This window comes from Ptychodera flava, chromosome 12 (assembly GCF_041260155.1).
Source record: "Ptychodera flava strain L36383 chromosome 12, AS_Pfla_20210202, whole genome shotgun sequence".
Lineage (NCBI taxonomy): Eukaryota > Metazoa > Hemichordata > Enteropneusta > Ptychoderidae > Ptychodera > Ptychodera flava.
The window spans coordinates 29,947,872-29,962,843 of record NC_091939.1 but is presented as its reverse complement, the minus strand read 5'-3'; the positions used below and the strand labels follow the sequence as shown (position 1 = coordinate 29,962,843).

The following is a 14,972-nucleotide window of genomic DNA, read 5'->3' as shown; positions in this document are numbered from 1 at the left end:
GCCTCTTCAGGAAAAGTTAGGTGGTCTAAATTGCAGTCATTAGTAACGCTTGCACACACACGACACGAAAATGCACTCAGTTTTGATGGCAACTTTGGTTAGGACCACTGGTAGGTTATTGTTTTGATAGTTATAGGAAAGACACCATCACATCAGTCACACTCACAATGTGAATCCTTTCATTCATTGTATACGGGTTGCGACAAACAAACCAGGCACATTTTCAGACTGGTGATGGAGGGACTGTGCATCAGTGATACAGCCTTCTGAACTTTACACTGTGTTCTTCTGTAGTGTTTCCTACCAGCGAAAAACCAAACGTCATGAAATTGCCCATACCAGTAACATTTTCAGTTCATTTACCGTCATTTTGGTAGTTCAGCTGATTAGAGTGACTGAGTTTCAAGGACACTAATACACCTTGCTAATCTGACTCAGAAATTATTTATGGATGTGGTGTTTGGCGTAAGGAAGAGAAAAAAATATTTAAAAGGTAGAAAATGACAATACATATGCAGAGATTGTTTTATAGTTCATTATTGCATTATCAAGTTTTTGCATAGGCTAGAAAACGTTGTGCTTTTGGCCATGAAATTCTTGATACCCTACAGGTGCTTTACCCTCATATCATTGATCTGCCTTACCTCTAATGAAATGGTATGTCTAACTACCTTTATTATTTACTGATAGGACTGAGTTGTTCCATTTTAAAATTAGGGTGCCCGGGGATGCCGAGGGGCATTTGAAGAAGTCTGTTCAACAACTTTGTGCGTATTGTTATGACACTCTGCAACATTTGTAACATACAGTTTCTGCAAAGAGCAGAAGATGCAACCGCGGTACTTAACACTAATTCCTTGCCATGAATGCCTGTTTGCAAAAAACACCACAAAAAATCAATTAGTTCTGATGTGAGGACAATGGAGAAGGTATTCTTCCATTGTCTAGACCGAAGCCAACAATAAACAGTGTAGGTGAACCAAGTGTCAAGTACATACCGCTCTAACTTAGAGGGTGCTTGGACTTCATGGTCACTTTACGGGGCGTCCGCTGGTTCTGAAATTTGACGGAAAACATGTAGTTACTGACACCCACTTATCGAAACGAGGAAAGGCCAGCTAGGAAGGTCATTATGTAAGGTATTTGAAGTCAACACCTTGGTATGTTGGTCGATCCTTCAACTAAAGTGTAAAAAGCACTGGATCCACTGCAGAGGTGCATTTGGAAGGAATGGAGTTTTTCCTACAACTCTTTCAGTCTGACTCACCAGAGGTACGTGCCACCAGCATAAACTCCTATCACACCCATCCGTTGACACAGTGGCTGTGAACCGGCCATTTCCCAGCCTACCCTACCCTTCACTGTGGAACACCCCCTACATGAAGTCTATCCCCACTGACACATGCATACATAAACAGTCACAAGTTAGGTTGAACTTCCACACACTTTTTTTTGCAATGCAAATACAGGCCTGTTGCCATGCGTATTACTATCAGCCCGTAATATATGTAAGCCAGTCAGTGTTTGCACAGAGAGAGATAAGTGTCTAATTTTGGTTACAACAATATATGACAAGACAAGTTTCATGTCCATTAAGGAAGGATTAGCTATACGCTCAACAAGACACAGGAATGTAAACATCTGTGACATTACATGCTGATTGCCATATGGGTTTAGGAACTGTGAAGCATATAACTGTCTGTCAGACTTTATGAATAGGAGTTTCCTATGTCTCATGAACAGGTGAGTGGACGTCCCGCTATCTCCTCAATGCCCTTACCCACCTTCATATCAAGCGAATGAACCAGTCCAGTCCATTGAAGACTGAGGGGACTTCACCAACATATTTATGAAATGGGTAGTTTTCAGCATGAATATTTCTAGGCTGAAACCTGTTTTAGACCTGGCCATGAACTTCCGCCCTCGTAGGTCTTCCCTGTTGTTGTCTCTTGATTCAATGTACTGTTATCATTTATCGATGATATGTGAAGGTGACGCACCACAGGTCTGAACTGATCTTTTCACTGCCCATTAGCTTTCGATATTTTTTGTTTCATGACTTTAAGAATCGACATCATTGATAAAAATTGCACTTAGTTGAAACAGTTCAAATTTCACATTGTGTTCAAAACTTTGTAAAGCATTTGGTAGTCTTTCGTTACTACACTTTGCATATTTCATCATAGTCAATGAAATGGCTATGATCATTGAAACATGCATACTTGTTATATAAATGTATGCATATGTAAACAGTTTAACAAGCAGATTATATATACTTTATACATATTTATGATTTATAATGCTTTTTGGCCCATATCCCAATATTTTACTGACTGGGTCGACAAGAGAATGCAACAAAAATTTCACATCCATAGTAATTAATAGTGACATAATATATGCTGATTTTAATTAGAGGAGGCGGATTAAATGAGTCAGGCATGATATCATTAATATGTATATTTAATAACTCAATTTAATTTGAAAGTCTCAATTTGCAATTCACATACTGGTAGATCTACATGTACTCGTAAAATTATCTTCAAATTTATGTTTTCAGAATGGCCTTGGTTCAAAGTAATGTTTTCAGAATGCCCTTGGTTCAAATAATGAAGTTTCTGTATGTATCGGGTATCTGTAAAATATGTGTTAGTATATTGTGTAGCCTACAGCATATGTATAATAAAAATAGTTAGCAAGACAGCGATGGTGTGAAAATGTTCAGAAATCATAAGAATGTGTTTCAAAGTTACAACATAATAAATAATGAAATTGTAAAGGAATTAATTTGAAGCCTTCAGTGAGACAAAGAGTCAGTTGATATCAGAGACAAAGCCTTCATGAAAGATGACAGCGAGCTGTTCTATCAACATGTTTGGAGACTGACAGCTTTCATGGTGTTGTTTTCCGTTAAGGAAGTGAAAAATGAAGAATGGACGGGTTAATTTTCGTTTCGTCGCTTTTGTTCGCAATGGTGCTGGATATTGAAAGGATTTCAATTTAGCCATTCTAGAATAGTGGATCAATTGCTTTGAAAGAGGAAGTGTAATGTGTTTAGCACAGTTTTTATTTGGTCAGTCACTTTGTTGGCTTAAGGGGAGAACCATTTGATTTCTGGGGGGGGGTATGGAGGAAAAGGGTATGAGAGCAAATTTTTTTAATCTCTGTGCAACATGCTGTAGATGTTGATCAATTCGCTGGTAAAAATCTCTTGTAAATCTATTATATATTTAGCTACTATAGACTATAGTCTATAGAAGCTATTGGGATGGGTATCCGTCCGCGTCCGTCGTCAGTCTGTATGTATGTATGTATGTAGTATGTATGTATGTATGTATGTCCGTTTGTGAGGCGTCCGTCCACTCAAATATCTTGAGAACCGCAGTACTTACTGATTTGATATTTGTTGTGTAGATAAAAATACGATTTTGAGAAACTATTTTTTTTAATTTTTTGATATTGTTGAAAATAGGCAAATTAATGCCAAAAAAGGTGTTTTGGTAAAAAATCTTCTCTTCATAACCGCTGGTCAGACAGCTTTGTTATTTGGTATACAGGTCCCTAGGGGTAACCCAACTTAGACTTGTTCAAATTGTGATGAAATATGCAAATCTGTATTTTTAAGGAAATTTTTTGTCATTTTTGGTCAAAATTTGATTTACATTGTATGTAATTCTTGTACTGTATAAACCCTATCAATTCACCCAGAAAAAAATAATTAATATGATTTTAAATAATTGAATTAATTAGGAAATCATCAAAGCCAAAATAATTTTAGTGTAGAATTATCAGAAAGTTCAACTTTTTTTGACAGTTCATAGTGAAATGCTTACCATCTTGGAGGATTAAAACATATAAAGGCAACTTTCCTGAATCCCAACTTTGACATATTCTGAACCGTCATTTATTGTGCCCTGTATGTTATCTAAAAGAAATTGCTCAAAATAGTCAATAGAGATAGAGATAGAGATAGAGATAGAGAAAGTTCTAATTTCCATTTATGGTTGACTTGGTAAGGATAAAATAAAATTACTTTTTGAGGAAAAAAATAGAGTGGTCAATTAAAAGAGTGGTCAAAGTGATAGGGTTTTTATGGTAAAGCTGGGCTGTATAAAGATTCCTCATGTGCTATTTATAGCAATTATGCAATCTGTGTAAACAGTGCAATGAAAGTGTAACATGATTCCTTATAATGCTTTTGATGACCTTGAACTTCTTAAGTTTCAAACCCTTGTCTCTTCAGTGTGCTTTCTCTGAGTATGTACAGTCTCAACTTATTAAACAGAACTCACAATGTTAATCAAAGATATCCACCTTCTTCATCAATACATGTGTCACAAAAGGTTATTCTCTACATAACTCAACAGAGCTCTGTCAACTGTTGAGTTGCTTGTTCTTTCAAAACGCTGGTCAGACAGCTTTAATATTTAGTTTACTTGTCCGTAGGATGACCTTAGTGAGATAATTTCATACAGTAAGGAAATACTTAATTTTGTATCCATGTCTATAGTAGCTTCAGGGACTTTGGCCCTATGTTTGCATATGCAACACCTTTGGTGATGACTTTTGGTGAACTGACTCATTCCCAACACCTGGATATTGTCACAAGATGAATTAATGGAATGTTTGAGTTTAAATGAGTAAAGTCATTGACAAAAGTGCTAATAGCTCTGACTAAACACCATTTTCTTCATTATCCGGGATGTGTGTACTTGAAACAGGTATTTTAGACACCATCTGTATCTGTGTACTGTATGACACATTTATTGGCAGTGATATCTCAGGTGTATGCACCCAGTATGCGTACAAGTATATACACATACTGGCATATATGCAGACACACATATATACATGTATTTATACACAGACACACACACACCCAGTTACAGAATAAACATATGCATCAGAATCAGTGCTGGTCCAGTTAATAATAGAAGTATAATTCTAAAATTGAAATCTACCACCTGTTGATATCATTTTCAAATTTTGTCCTTTGGGTAAATTTTCTCATCCCTGAAATGCAGACAGACCATACTCTATAGTTTTTTAAGAAAACAGATACGGTACGGTTCACCTCAAGTCACTGTCATGGCATTTGCAAAACAGTGAAGTATAAATTCTAAAAATTCTGATATCTTCAGCTGTTCCTGTTATTTTGTGTCAACATATATGAATAACTGATACTCTGATGGCTATCTTGTCAGGTGATGGGGAAAATTATATTGGAGAGACATCCAAAAATAGACTAATTTGGAAAATGATGTAGCCAAACTTTCATAACTCCCTGTGATCATGGTCTTATAACCAATTAGCACAGACATAGTCCATACCCAGGTGCCGTTTTTACATGGATAGCCTATTGCAAATATGAGACTGCATTGAAATAAATATCAGTGCCTGCGATGACTGCGATGACAGCGTGTGACCCTGCTAATACAGGCTGTAGATGACAGCTGTGCAAATCGCCTGTCAAAACCATGAATTGCTTTCAACAATTGACCATACAGCATGGTGTATCTTTTATTTATAAGTTCACTGAACAATAATCATATGCTTCGCAAGTTGCGAAATTCTGATCAATTACCGTGTGCTGTACTTTTCAGGATTTACAAGGCCAGCATATTTTGATGCCTTTTGATATTCATATTGTAGAACAATAACTGTACTTGTTTTTTGCTATAGCATCAGCACTCATTGTTTGACACACCCATACACAGGTCACATGCATATATTTAACCAAGAATATCTGCAAAGGCTATTTTTTATGATTATGACTTAGATTACAATTGCAATTTTTATTGCACATAAATGGCCAGGTAGGATATAACCTTGCTGATAACAGAAGGGATGTCAATAAGGAAAATGTGGGATATATAATATCAAAAAGGTCATTTTTAAAATCACGATAAAGATTTAGTGAATACAAAATATTAAAAATGATTCACTCATTGTGAAATGAAATTCCCTCCTTGAATGAAAATCTGAATTTATGTACCGGATGTAGGTGAACAGCTTCATTATGAAAACTGAAAACAATTAAAACAATTTTAGTGCCTCATTGTCACATAAGCCAACATGCGCAGAGAATAATGAGAGTCACAGCAGCCCATGTAATTTCACTGGTCTTCTGGACTGAAATCAAGCTGTTACTTTTCTCTTGAGCAAAGGGGATCCTTCAAACATGTTTTCAATTCAGTATTACAGTAGTAATATAGTTAGATAGGACACCCTGAGTTTAAAATGGAGTATGACCATAGCACAGGTTCCATCATACTACGTTTTATGATTGTACAACGTAGAGAGAATTCACACAAACATTATCTCTGTCATCTTTTAAAGCCACTGTGAATCACAGGTGATTGTAACTTTTTCAATGCCAGTGTGTAGCCATTGATAATCAAGTGAACTTCTGTAATTGGACAGAATTACACAAGTGTGTCTAGATATGTAGAAACTTCAACCAATAACTCAGCTACAGTGTATGCTAGAAACATAAACAGTTTAACATCTTTCAGTGACTGAACGGCACTTGCTGTCTGTAAAAACAGTTCTCGGCTCATTCTAACACAATTGTTATGATCATAAAGTGTAATATTGTGCTGCACATTACGCAATACTGATGACGGACTATAAACAGATTTTCTAATGTTTCATTTTTTGTCATTTTCCCAGCATCTACCTGAAGAATGCTTGCTTTTTGTCTTTCCCTGTTTGCTGTATTTTGTCAGTGATTTGCAGTGTGGCTGAAGCTTGTCAAAACATCCTGTTGTATTCTGAGCATAACATCGAGTGAATAAAAGTAAAAAACTATCCCGCCTTCAATATGATACTGATATAGCAGCCTCAACCAATGGAGTTCAAAAGTCAAAAGTCAAAGATTTGAAATGATATCTTTGTTAAGGTTATTATAATATCCAACCAATCAGCTCCAAGTAGCAGATACATGTACCGGTAGTCTGCAAACTGCATCATGATTATGCTTACCAGCTGTGATTCTTTCTTTCTGATGCAGTAAACCTTAGACTTGTACCGTAGAATTTTTATACATTGATGAATATCATTTTTGATTTTATATACATGTTCATTTTCAGAAATAAATAGAGTTGACATTCCAATATATCTTCATGAAATTTATCTTTTCCGTGAATTTCTACCATTTTCATCAGTTTTATTTGCAGTCAGTAAACTATATTAATGATGATTAAAAACTTCTCTCAGTTAAACCCATCATTGTTTATATCACAAGGTATTAATTTTTTTGATATCATCAATTCATCTCAGGACATGCATGCATGCACTGTTTTTGCTTTTAATATGAATGATAAACTAATAACATTTTATAACAAGCCTGTGAAGTTTGTTGAAGAAAGTGTAATGTGGTTCAGTGTGTAATTTTTGTATCAGTTTAATCACATATCTTGTCATTACTCTGGAATAAAATTAAATATCAATTCACAGGGAACATTTTGGCAAAATTATGCCAATATCAGTTTGTGGAACACTATGTAAATTTCATTACTTTTGAAACTGAAACCAAAGATATATTGTGTTGAAGTTATGGTGTTGAGTAAAAACAAAACAAATTGTCAAACAGAGAACTCTTCCGAAAATAGATGTCTTTCAAACCTTATTTTGTATATTCATAAAACCTCTCCAGCCAAGTTTTCCACAATAATCATACCAACATCTGATGTAGACTTGTTAGCTGTGTACATTTTCACCATGATTTTACTGAAGTACCAAATCTAATCTCTCCGCAGAAATCCAGGGAGGGAACCCCAGGGCCATCCCAGGACATAGACCATTACAAAAGGTGTTTGCTCGGCAGCGAGCGAAGGATTTAGCAGACCATGCCCAGAAGATACTGTCCAAGGATAAAGAGATTGCAGAGTTAAAGAGAGCAGTCTCCAAACACAAGAGCAGCCAACCGGATCCCAATGTTGAGGTGAGTGGAATCTATCTTCAATCACAGCATACTACAGACCCTGCCTTAGGTCAGCTTGTGTTTGTCGAAACACTCCCTGTTACTTAGAGGTCAATTGAGGACAAAGGAAAATGCAGATTTACAGTGATGCTGCATATCCTGTTTTGACCCCTTCTCTACTTTTAGGGTTGTTTTGGTAATATTCCACACACCACTTTTTAATGTATAAACTTTAATATCCTCATGACTAAATGAAATAAACATATCCACACACTTTAGAAAACTGAACTGAACCGTAGATGCATAAAAGGAACTACTGGTACAAATGTCTTTTAAGGGATAAGAAAAAAACAATGTTTATCAAAAACGACTTTTAAATATGCATCTAGAATTACAATTGGCTTTAGTACAGACTTGGTGACCCTTTGACCTTGTCGCCCTGTATTTCCTGCACTCATGGGCTTCTGTCCCCGTAAATGGCAATTTAATTCAACCAGCTGTTGATGGTAGAATAGTGGCTTCTTTATCTGTTGAGCAATGAGATGAAATCAAATGTAGGTACTGGCCTGATCATTTCCATTGTATTCCAACCATGCATTTGGATCTGTTCTGACCTAGACTAGCAAACAAATATGTTCAAGGCAAAGAACAAGTGGATCTGTACATCAAATTTTGCTCAAAGTCTATAGAAATGAGTACAATGGCTTCAGGCTAGATAAGTTGCTGCAGTTTATTGTACCTGTGTTTACAGGCAGATATTTTAGTGCCTTTCTCAATGACGTTGAATTATTGACAGTCAGCAAAACCATCATTGCTTTTCCCTTAAAATGGCTTAAAACAGCCCCTAGAGCTGTACCTGTGGAATTTTTGGTGAAGCTTGACATGCCTTAAATTTACTAGAGTGCAAACTTGGCAACAGAATGCTGTAGCCTTACGATGGTCTTGCAGAATCAAATAATGAACCTTTTCAAAGGAGTTTCTTGATTTGAAATTCAGACCAACCCGCACGTTTACGTTTGAACAACATCATTAAATTAGGCCAGCAGCCAAACCTAAAACCGACAAAGAGAACTTGTGCCAAGTCTTCAATGTCTCTCTGTTCAAATCAAAGGTGGAAACTACTGGAGTCTTACTTCTAACTTTTTTTTCATTTACAGAATAGCCAAATATTTGCAGATCGGTCAGAGCTTGAAAATATTGTCAAACGACATGCCAAAGAACAACTCCGTCTGCAGAGACAGATATCCACTGGCATTGGGGTAAGTTCCTGATATGACTGTTATACTGCCCTCACACTATGAATCTCAGCGTGTATTGGTTTTCTGTCGTCAGAATTGACCATCCAAAATCAACACTGTTTACAGAATACAATAACAAGACAAACTGAATTGTTTTGCTTTAAGGTTATTTACTGAGGGCATAGTTATAAGCCAATCATGAAAGCATATACATGTTTGAGAAATCTGTTCACAAATCAAATATGTTTAGAAATCTTGTTGGTTATAAAGTCGTTAAGAACAGAATGGTGCACAACTGTGAGGGCAGTGTTTCACATTTCCCTGATATACACTCCTATCACCATAACCTGCCTTCACATTCCATATGTACTCAATCAATATACTACCACTTTCTAAAACAGACAGTATAAACCCAGAATGTAGGTGCTCTGACAATGTATTCTTATCAAACTCTATAAATTTTGAATGGGGGAGCTCCTTTGGGAGTTTTGTGATGGGAAATGACTACATGCAGCTGTACCCTTGGTTTCATGACCATACTGAAACCAAAGATTGGCATACTCTCCTTTTGGGTGCAAGCTCAGCCGAGCCTTCATACTTTGCATGTCATTTCCTTTCTGTATCTGGGATGATTTAGAAATGCATGTAGAAACACTGTAACTTTTGGAATTTTAAAACTTGAGACTTTACACACTTTGACCTGACTTATTCTATCATAAATCAAACACTCCTAGAACTGTATAATATTCAATATTCTGTGTGATGACCAATGTATTGGTTGAACTGGTTGAACTTTCACCTTTGGTGTTGGCAAATATTGCTTGTATCTGTAGCTTCATATCTTACACTCATATCTGATTCTTTATCAGTAGTTTTGGTTGGTGGTTTTCAACTCTGTCTTTACTTAGTTGGTCCAAGTCTTCCAAACTTGAGGGCATAGTTTTCTGTGATGGTTTCCTACTGTCTGTCTTCAACTTCCACTTTGTTTATGTCATTTTGAGTCAAAGGTTTCATAGTCGTGGATGGCCAGAAGTCTTTAGACACATGGAACACTAGAATGTAAACCCTTTCACCACCATGGTTTGGCCCAAAATCTGTTGTTATCAATGTTCAATGTGGACCTGTTCACACAGAAGTGGGGTGTACAGGTTAATAAGAGTCTTAACAAGAATGACTAAGTGCTCTGAGCAACAGGAAAGATGGACATTATTCATCCAAAAGAGTGACATGTGATATTGTACAAAAGTAAAAACCTCACCATTTTAGAACCATATAAATTGTTAACGTGAGCACTGTGCTAGTAAGATGGAACATGGATGTGTAGTTTCATCAATTGAACAACAGCATGCAATGAATAAAGCACTCTGATCTCATCAGACTTGAAAGCAAGTTACACTTTACAGGGAAGTCGTCTCTGCTTTACAAGTAAATAGTTTACACACCGTAAGACTCATCAAAGATGTATTCGATAGAGAGCGGAATTATAGAATATCTGTGGGCATAAATTAAAAATTTAGAATTTCGTGTCATGATAGAGTGGGGATTTGTACGACGGTCCACAGAGGCCGGTGATTGAGAGCCATTTCACGCATACATACATGTACCACTGGTCATCCTCCAAGGCATTGGTGACTTCATGTCATTTGCTTATAATGCAATGCTTCATCAACACAGGAGAGACTCCGACAGGAGGCACGGATACTTGCAATGGGCAAGCCAGCCTTCAGAGGGAGGGTGAGTAGTCATGGAAACCAAAACCATAAATACAGACACCATTTTTTTTATTTTTACTTTCTGCATCATGTCATCAGCTTCTATGCTCACTCACTCTAGGGCTGTATGCCAACTTTGCTGTGCTGTCAGCTTTTGCTATTTCACTCGCTGATTTTCCTATTCTGCAACATAAACGAAACACCAGAAATATTAAGAAAAAAATGTACAAGTGTCTGATTTGGGGTAACATGATGTGGTTTACTCCCCTTGTGTCCAGGATGTACATTGACAGACAGGTTGTCTATACAATCTTTGAAATATAGCTCCACTCACTCACAAAACTATTTAGGAACAGTTATCCACAAATGAACAAGGGAATAATTACCCTTGCTTTCTATATACCAGGCATGAATCTCAAATATGGATGTTGAGTTCTTTAATACCTGGAGGGTTTCATATGCATACACTTGCACAAGGATTGTCATACAAATTTATGGTGGTTGTCCGTTTTTGCGCACAACCACTCAGGGACTCAGCCCTTTCATATTGTCTGTTGTAATGCAACCAACACAGAATTAATGTGGACTCATCCATGTATCTCAAACAATAGCGGTTTGATTGCCATCAATGCATGAGTGGCACTATTGTATTTACTCATATTTATTTTATGTGTTTATTCATTCGAAAAAAAAATAAAAAGTTTGCGGTTGATTGGATTTTGGCTTTCATTTGTACTACTACTGCTACCTCACAAATGTGAGTCCACAATAGTTCAACATTGGTTGTGCATGTATTATCAAAACAGTCACAGCCTCGACTGTCATTGATGTAAACACAAACAAATTGTTGCACACTGTCGGTGCCTGCTTCAGTCCTTTGCATGGAGTTTTAGCGCACGGGTTGTTTCATGTACTCTCACTGTCGTCTGACACATACCGGTACTTCCTGCCAAGAATATTCTGCCAGTTTTGGGAACTGAATTTTATTCCAAATGGCATTCACAGGTGGTTTTTTCTGTGTCAAGGAGGTCTTGTTACGGTATAAATTGCATGTGGTAGTGGTTTTGAATAGATTTGCACATTTAGATTTGCACAGTTATCAACATCAAATTCATGAAATGACTTTGAGCTTTGAAGAAGAGAATTTAGTAAGCTCCAGTGTTTGGTGAGTAGAGAGTTATTGATGGCAGTTATACCTAAAAGCTTCATTGCTTTCATAGGAAATAATATTCAGAATGAATGTCATTTTGGATAAAAACGTACAAGAAATTTATCAAATAAGGAAAAACATACAAGTTAATTTGAATAACATATGAAAAAATGAAAAAGGCCAGGGAAGGGTCATTGACCTCTGAGTCAGGGCTCACCACAGCGTTTCCTTGTAGCCATGGTGACGTAGCTTATGGCATTACTTTGTGTCTGACACATCTCAGCAGATGTGGATTCGGTGCACTCAGTGCTGACCATAAAATTTAAATTGAAGTACATCTCCAAGTCATCAAAATGGATCTGCGATTCTTTGTGTAAATCTGCCGTCAAATTTCACAGGAATTGCCGACTGGAGGAATTTTTCCTTTTTATGGATGATGAAAGAGAGTTTGCTCAGCTAGCCTCGAGTTATATTTTGATTGTGTACAGTGCTGGTCACAAAAGGTTGATGGATGGATTGTTTGTACGGTTTTCCTGGATATGGTTCATAGCTGGGCCATTCACACGTGATAATATTGGCATTAGAAATATCTTGATACAATTTGCAAAAATGTATAAATCTCCATACATTTATGTAAAAATTTATAAATCAAATATATTGTAAATAAACCTAGGATTCCCTTTTTCAGAATATCACAGCATTGAAGTTTCCAAAATTCACGGTTGTTGATTGGTGTGTTTGTAATAATTTAGCTCTCAATTGGATTGGATAAATGTGTTGAAATTCCTGGTTCTTGAAGCAGTACCCATTGTCCCTGTGTATTGTGATAACATTATTGTACATTGGAGAGTACTGCAATTTTTCACTAAATTGTGAAGTACTCAAAATACCTACAACAAAAAATGATTTAAAAAATTGAACAATACTGTACTGTATTTAAAAACATCAACTTTGACAACAAATAGAGAGATAGCAGTTCCTAGATGAGCAAACTGTGTATGGTTGAGTTTGTTTAGATCCAGGTTTTGCTACCTTTACATTTATGTGTCATTTTCTTATGACAAACAGTGCCATTGGAAAAGCAGAATATTAACCCTTTGAGCGCTGCAATTTTTCCCACCAAAATTATAGTGTGCAAGATTTTACCAATTTTTTGAATTTTTCTGGAATTGTTTTGACAATTTTGGACCAAATGAACATCACATTTTATTAGCTTTAGTTTTTTATCAAAATTTTAACAAAAATTAGAAAAAAATTGACTGGTATATATTTTGATAGAGGGACAAAAATTGACTTTGGCGCTCAAAGGGTTAATAACTGTATACTTGGTTTCATTACACGCAAGTTCAGCAAATTCTTCAGGGTGAAATGAAAATTATTCACCTCTGCTGAAGGTATAAAACAAGCAGAAGTAAGTTGTTTTTCTCGGTGAAAGGTGTGGTTGGATTATATTGGCAGTCAGTAGATTATTGCTCATATGGAAGATATCTACATATCAATGTTTGCAACTTTGCATACCTGAGGGGTGTTTCACAAAGCTTCATGAATTATTAACGATATGAAAATTTCAAATATGCATGGTGCTTGAATAGCGGACAACAAGTTAATGTTAACAATCTAGTTGTGGTGTTCATTTTATCAGAAACTTGTTGATCATGTCATCAAGGTCATATTCAAGTAGTTTTGTCTGAAGAAGGTGGAAGAATAGAACGTGATCGCAGTCTTCATAAATTTTCATTTTGTGAGACCAGTGGGTGTGTCCACGATGATTTCACTGAAGTTTTGGGTAGGCTTTCTTGTTTTTGTCTTTATTTTCATACATTGTTAAGTTTGATTGATATTTCAGAGACATAGACTCTACATTGAAATCAAATTATCAACACTGACTCAGACATTGTATAAAAACTGTTGTGACTGGAAAATGTCGCCAAAGATGTGCCTTTGTACATAATAATATTTTACAATATAGTTCCTCTGAGTTTCAGAATGATATTTTTGTCAGTTTGTGACCAGTGTATGCTGTGTGTCAAGATAAGCAAAGATCCATGGTGCCTTTCTGTCTGTGACCAGGGGAGAAATCTTTCACGCAGTAAAAGTACCCTGGTAGTGGTACATATGCATGTACATAAAAGTCATATTTACAGTGCTAGAGATTAGTACTGGGTATTGTCCTTCACTTAGGTCACAGTCATTGACATGTTTAATTCATGGTGTTGCCTAACCATGGTTTTGTTGCACTTTTTGTTCTGTCATACAAACTCCTCACACAGTCAGAGAGTTCAATATCATGAGAATACTATGGATAAAATTTATTTAATGACTGCCTGTACCTGTATATTTAGAATGGTTTCAGCAGGGTTAAGTAACTTCACAACTTCCACAAATGGGCTTTTTTCGAACTTTTTCCTAACTTAACACAATGCTGTGTTTTCAACTTTCAAGTCAGTTTGTTGTTAATTTGGTTCAGAGTGAGAAGAGCTGTATACCCAGTCTATTTTGATGATCTCTTCTGAAAATGTAGATACACAGGGAGTGGTTTCCTCTTTGCTGCCTAATATCTAAGACACTATTGTCTGGTATTTGATGAGCAAATTGTAAAAGAAGAAAATTGTTTCTGAAAACAATAATAACTTCTAATCTGATCATCCCAATGGAGAAATTCACTTCCATGTATTTACAAACTTGCCATCCTGCTCACATTTGAACCTTTGAAATTCCTGACTCAGCATTTGCATAAAACCGTCTTTCAGAAGGGAGAGATAGTTTAGATAAATAATTCTACTCTATCACTGGTGCTACGATATACAATTTAAGTTGTGTAATTCCTTGAATCGGAAATGTTGATGTAATGTATTGAATTTGTCTGTTTACACAGCACACCTCTGTGTTGGAGCCTAAAATCAACATTCCTACAACGCCTATCATCACATGTATATGTTTGTATTTCATTT

At 36.2% G+C, this 14,972-nt stretch overlaps 1 protein-coding gene and 1 long non-coding RNA gene across 6 annotated transcripts in view; one reads left to right on the top strand and one right to left on the bottom strand.

Moving 5' to 3' along the window:
• The window catches only part of LOC139145579 (uncharacterized), a 34,973-nt gene extending 33,580 nt beyond the window's left edge, over nucleotides 1–1,393 (bottom strand). For all 4 annotated transcript variants that reach the window (XR_011554961.1, XR_011554962.1, XR_011554963.1 and 1 more), the window contains exons 1-2: nucleotides 1,268–1,393; nucleotides 999–1,056 (exon numbers count right to left, since the gene is read on the bottom strand). This is a non-coding gene — a long non-coding RNA (uncharacterized lncRNA). The remainder of the gene's footprint in view (nucleotides 1–998; nucleotides 1,057–1,267) is intronic.
• LOC139145578 (janus kinase and microtubule-interacting protein 3-like) overlaps nucleotides 1–14,972 on the top strand; it is a 95,152-nt gene that overhangs the window by 36,378 nt on the left and 43,802 nt on the right. For both annotated transcript variants that reach the window (XM_070716824.1, XM_070716823.1), the window contains 2 exons: nucleotides 7,758–7,942; nucleotides 9,079–9,180. In XM_070716824.1, the coding sequence (XP_070572925.1) occupies nucleotides 7,758–7,841 (84 nt within the window). In that variant the 3' untranslated portion in view covers nucleotides 7,842–7,942; nucleotides 9,079–9,180. The remainder of the gene's footprint in view (nucleotides 1–7,757; nucleotides 7,943–9,078; nucleotides 9,181–14,972) is intronic.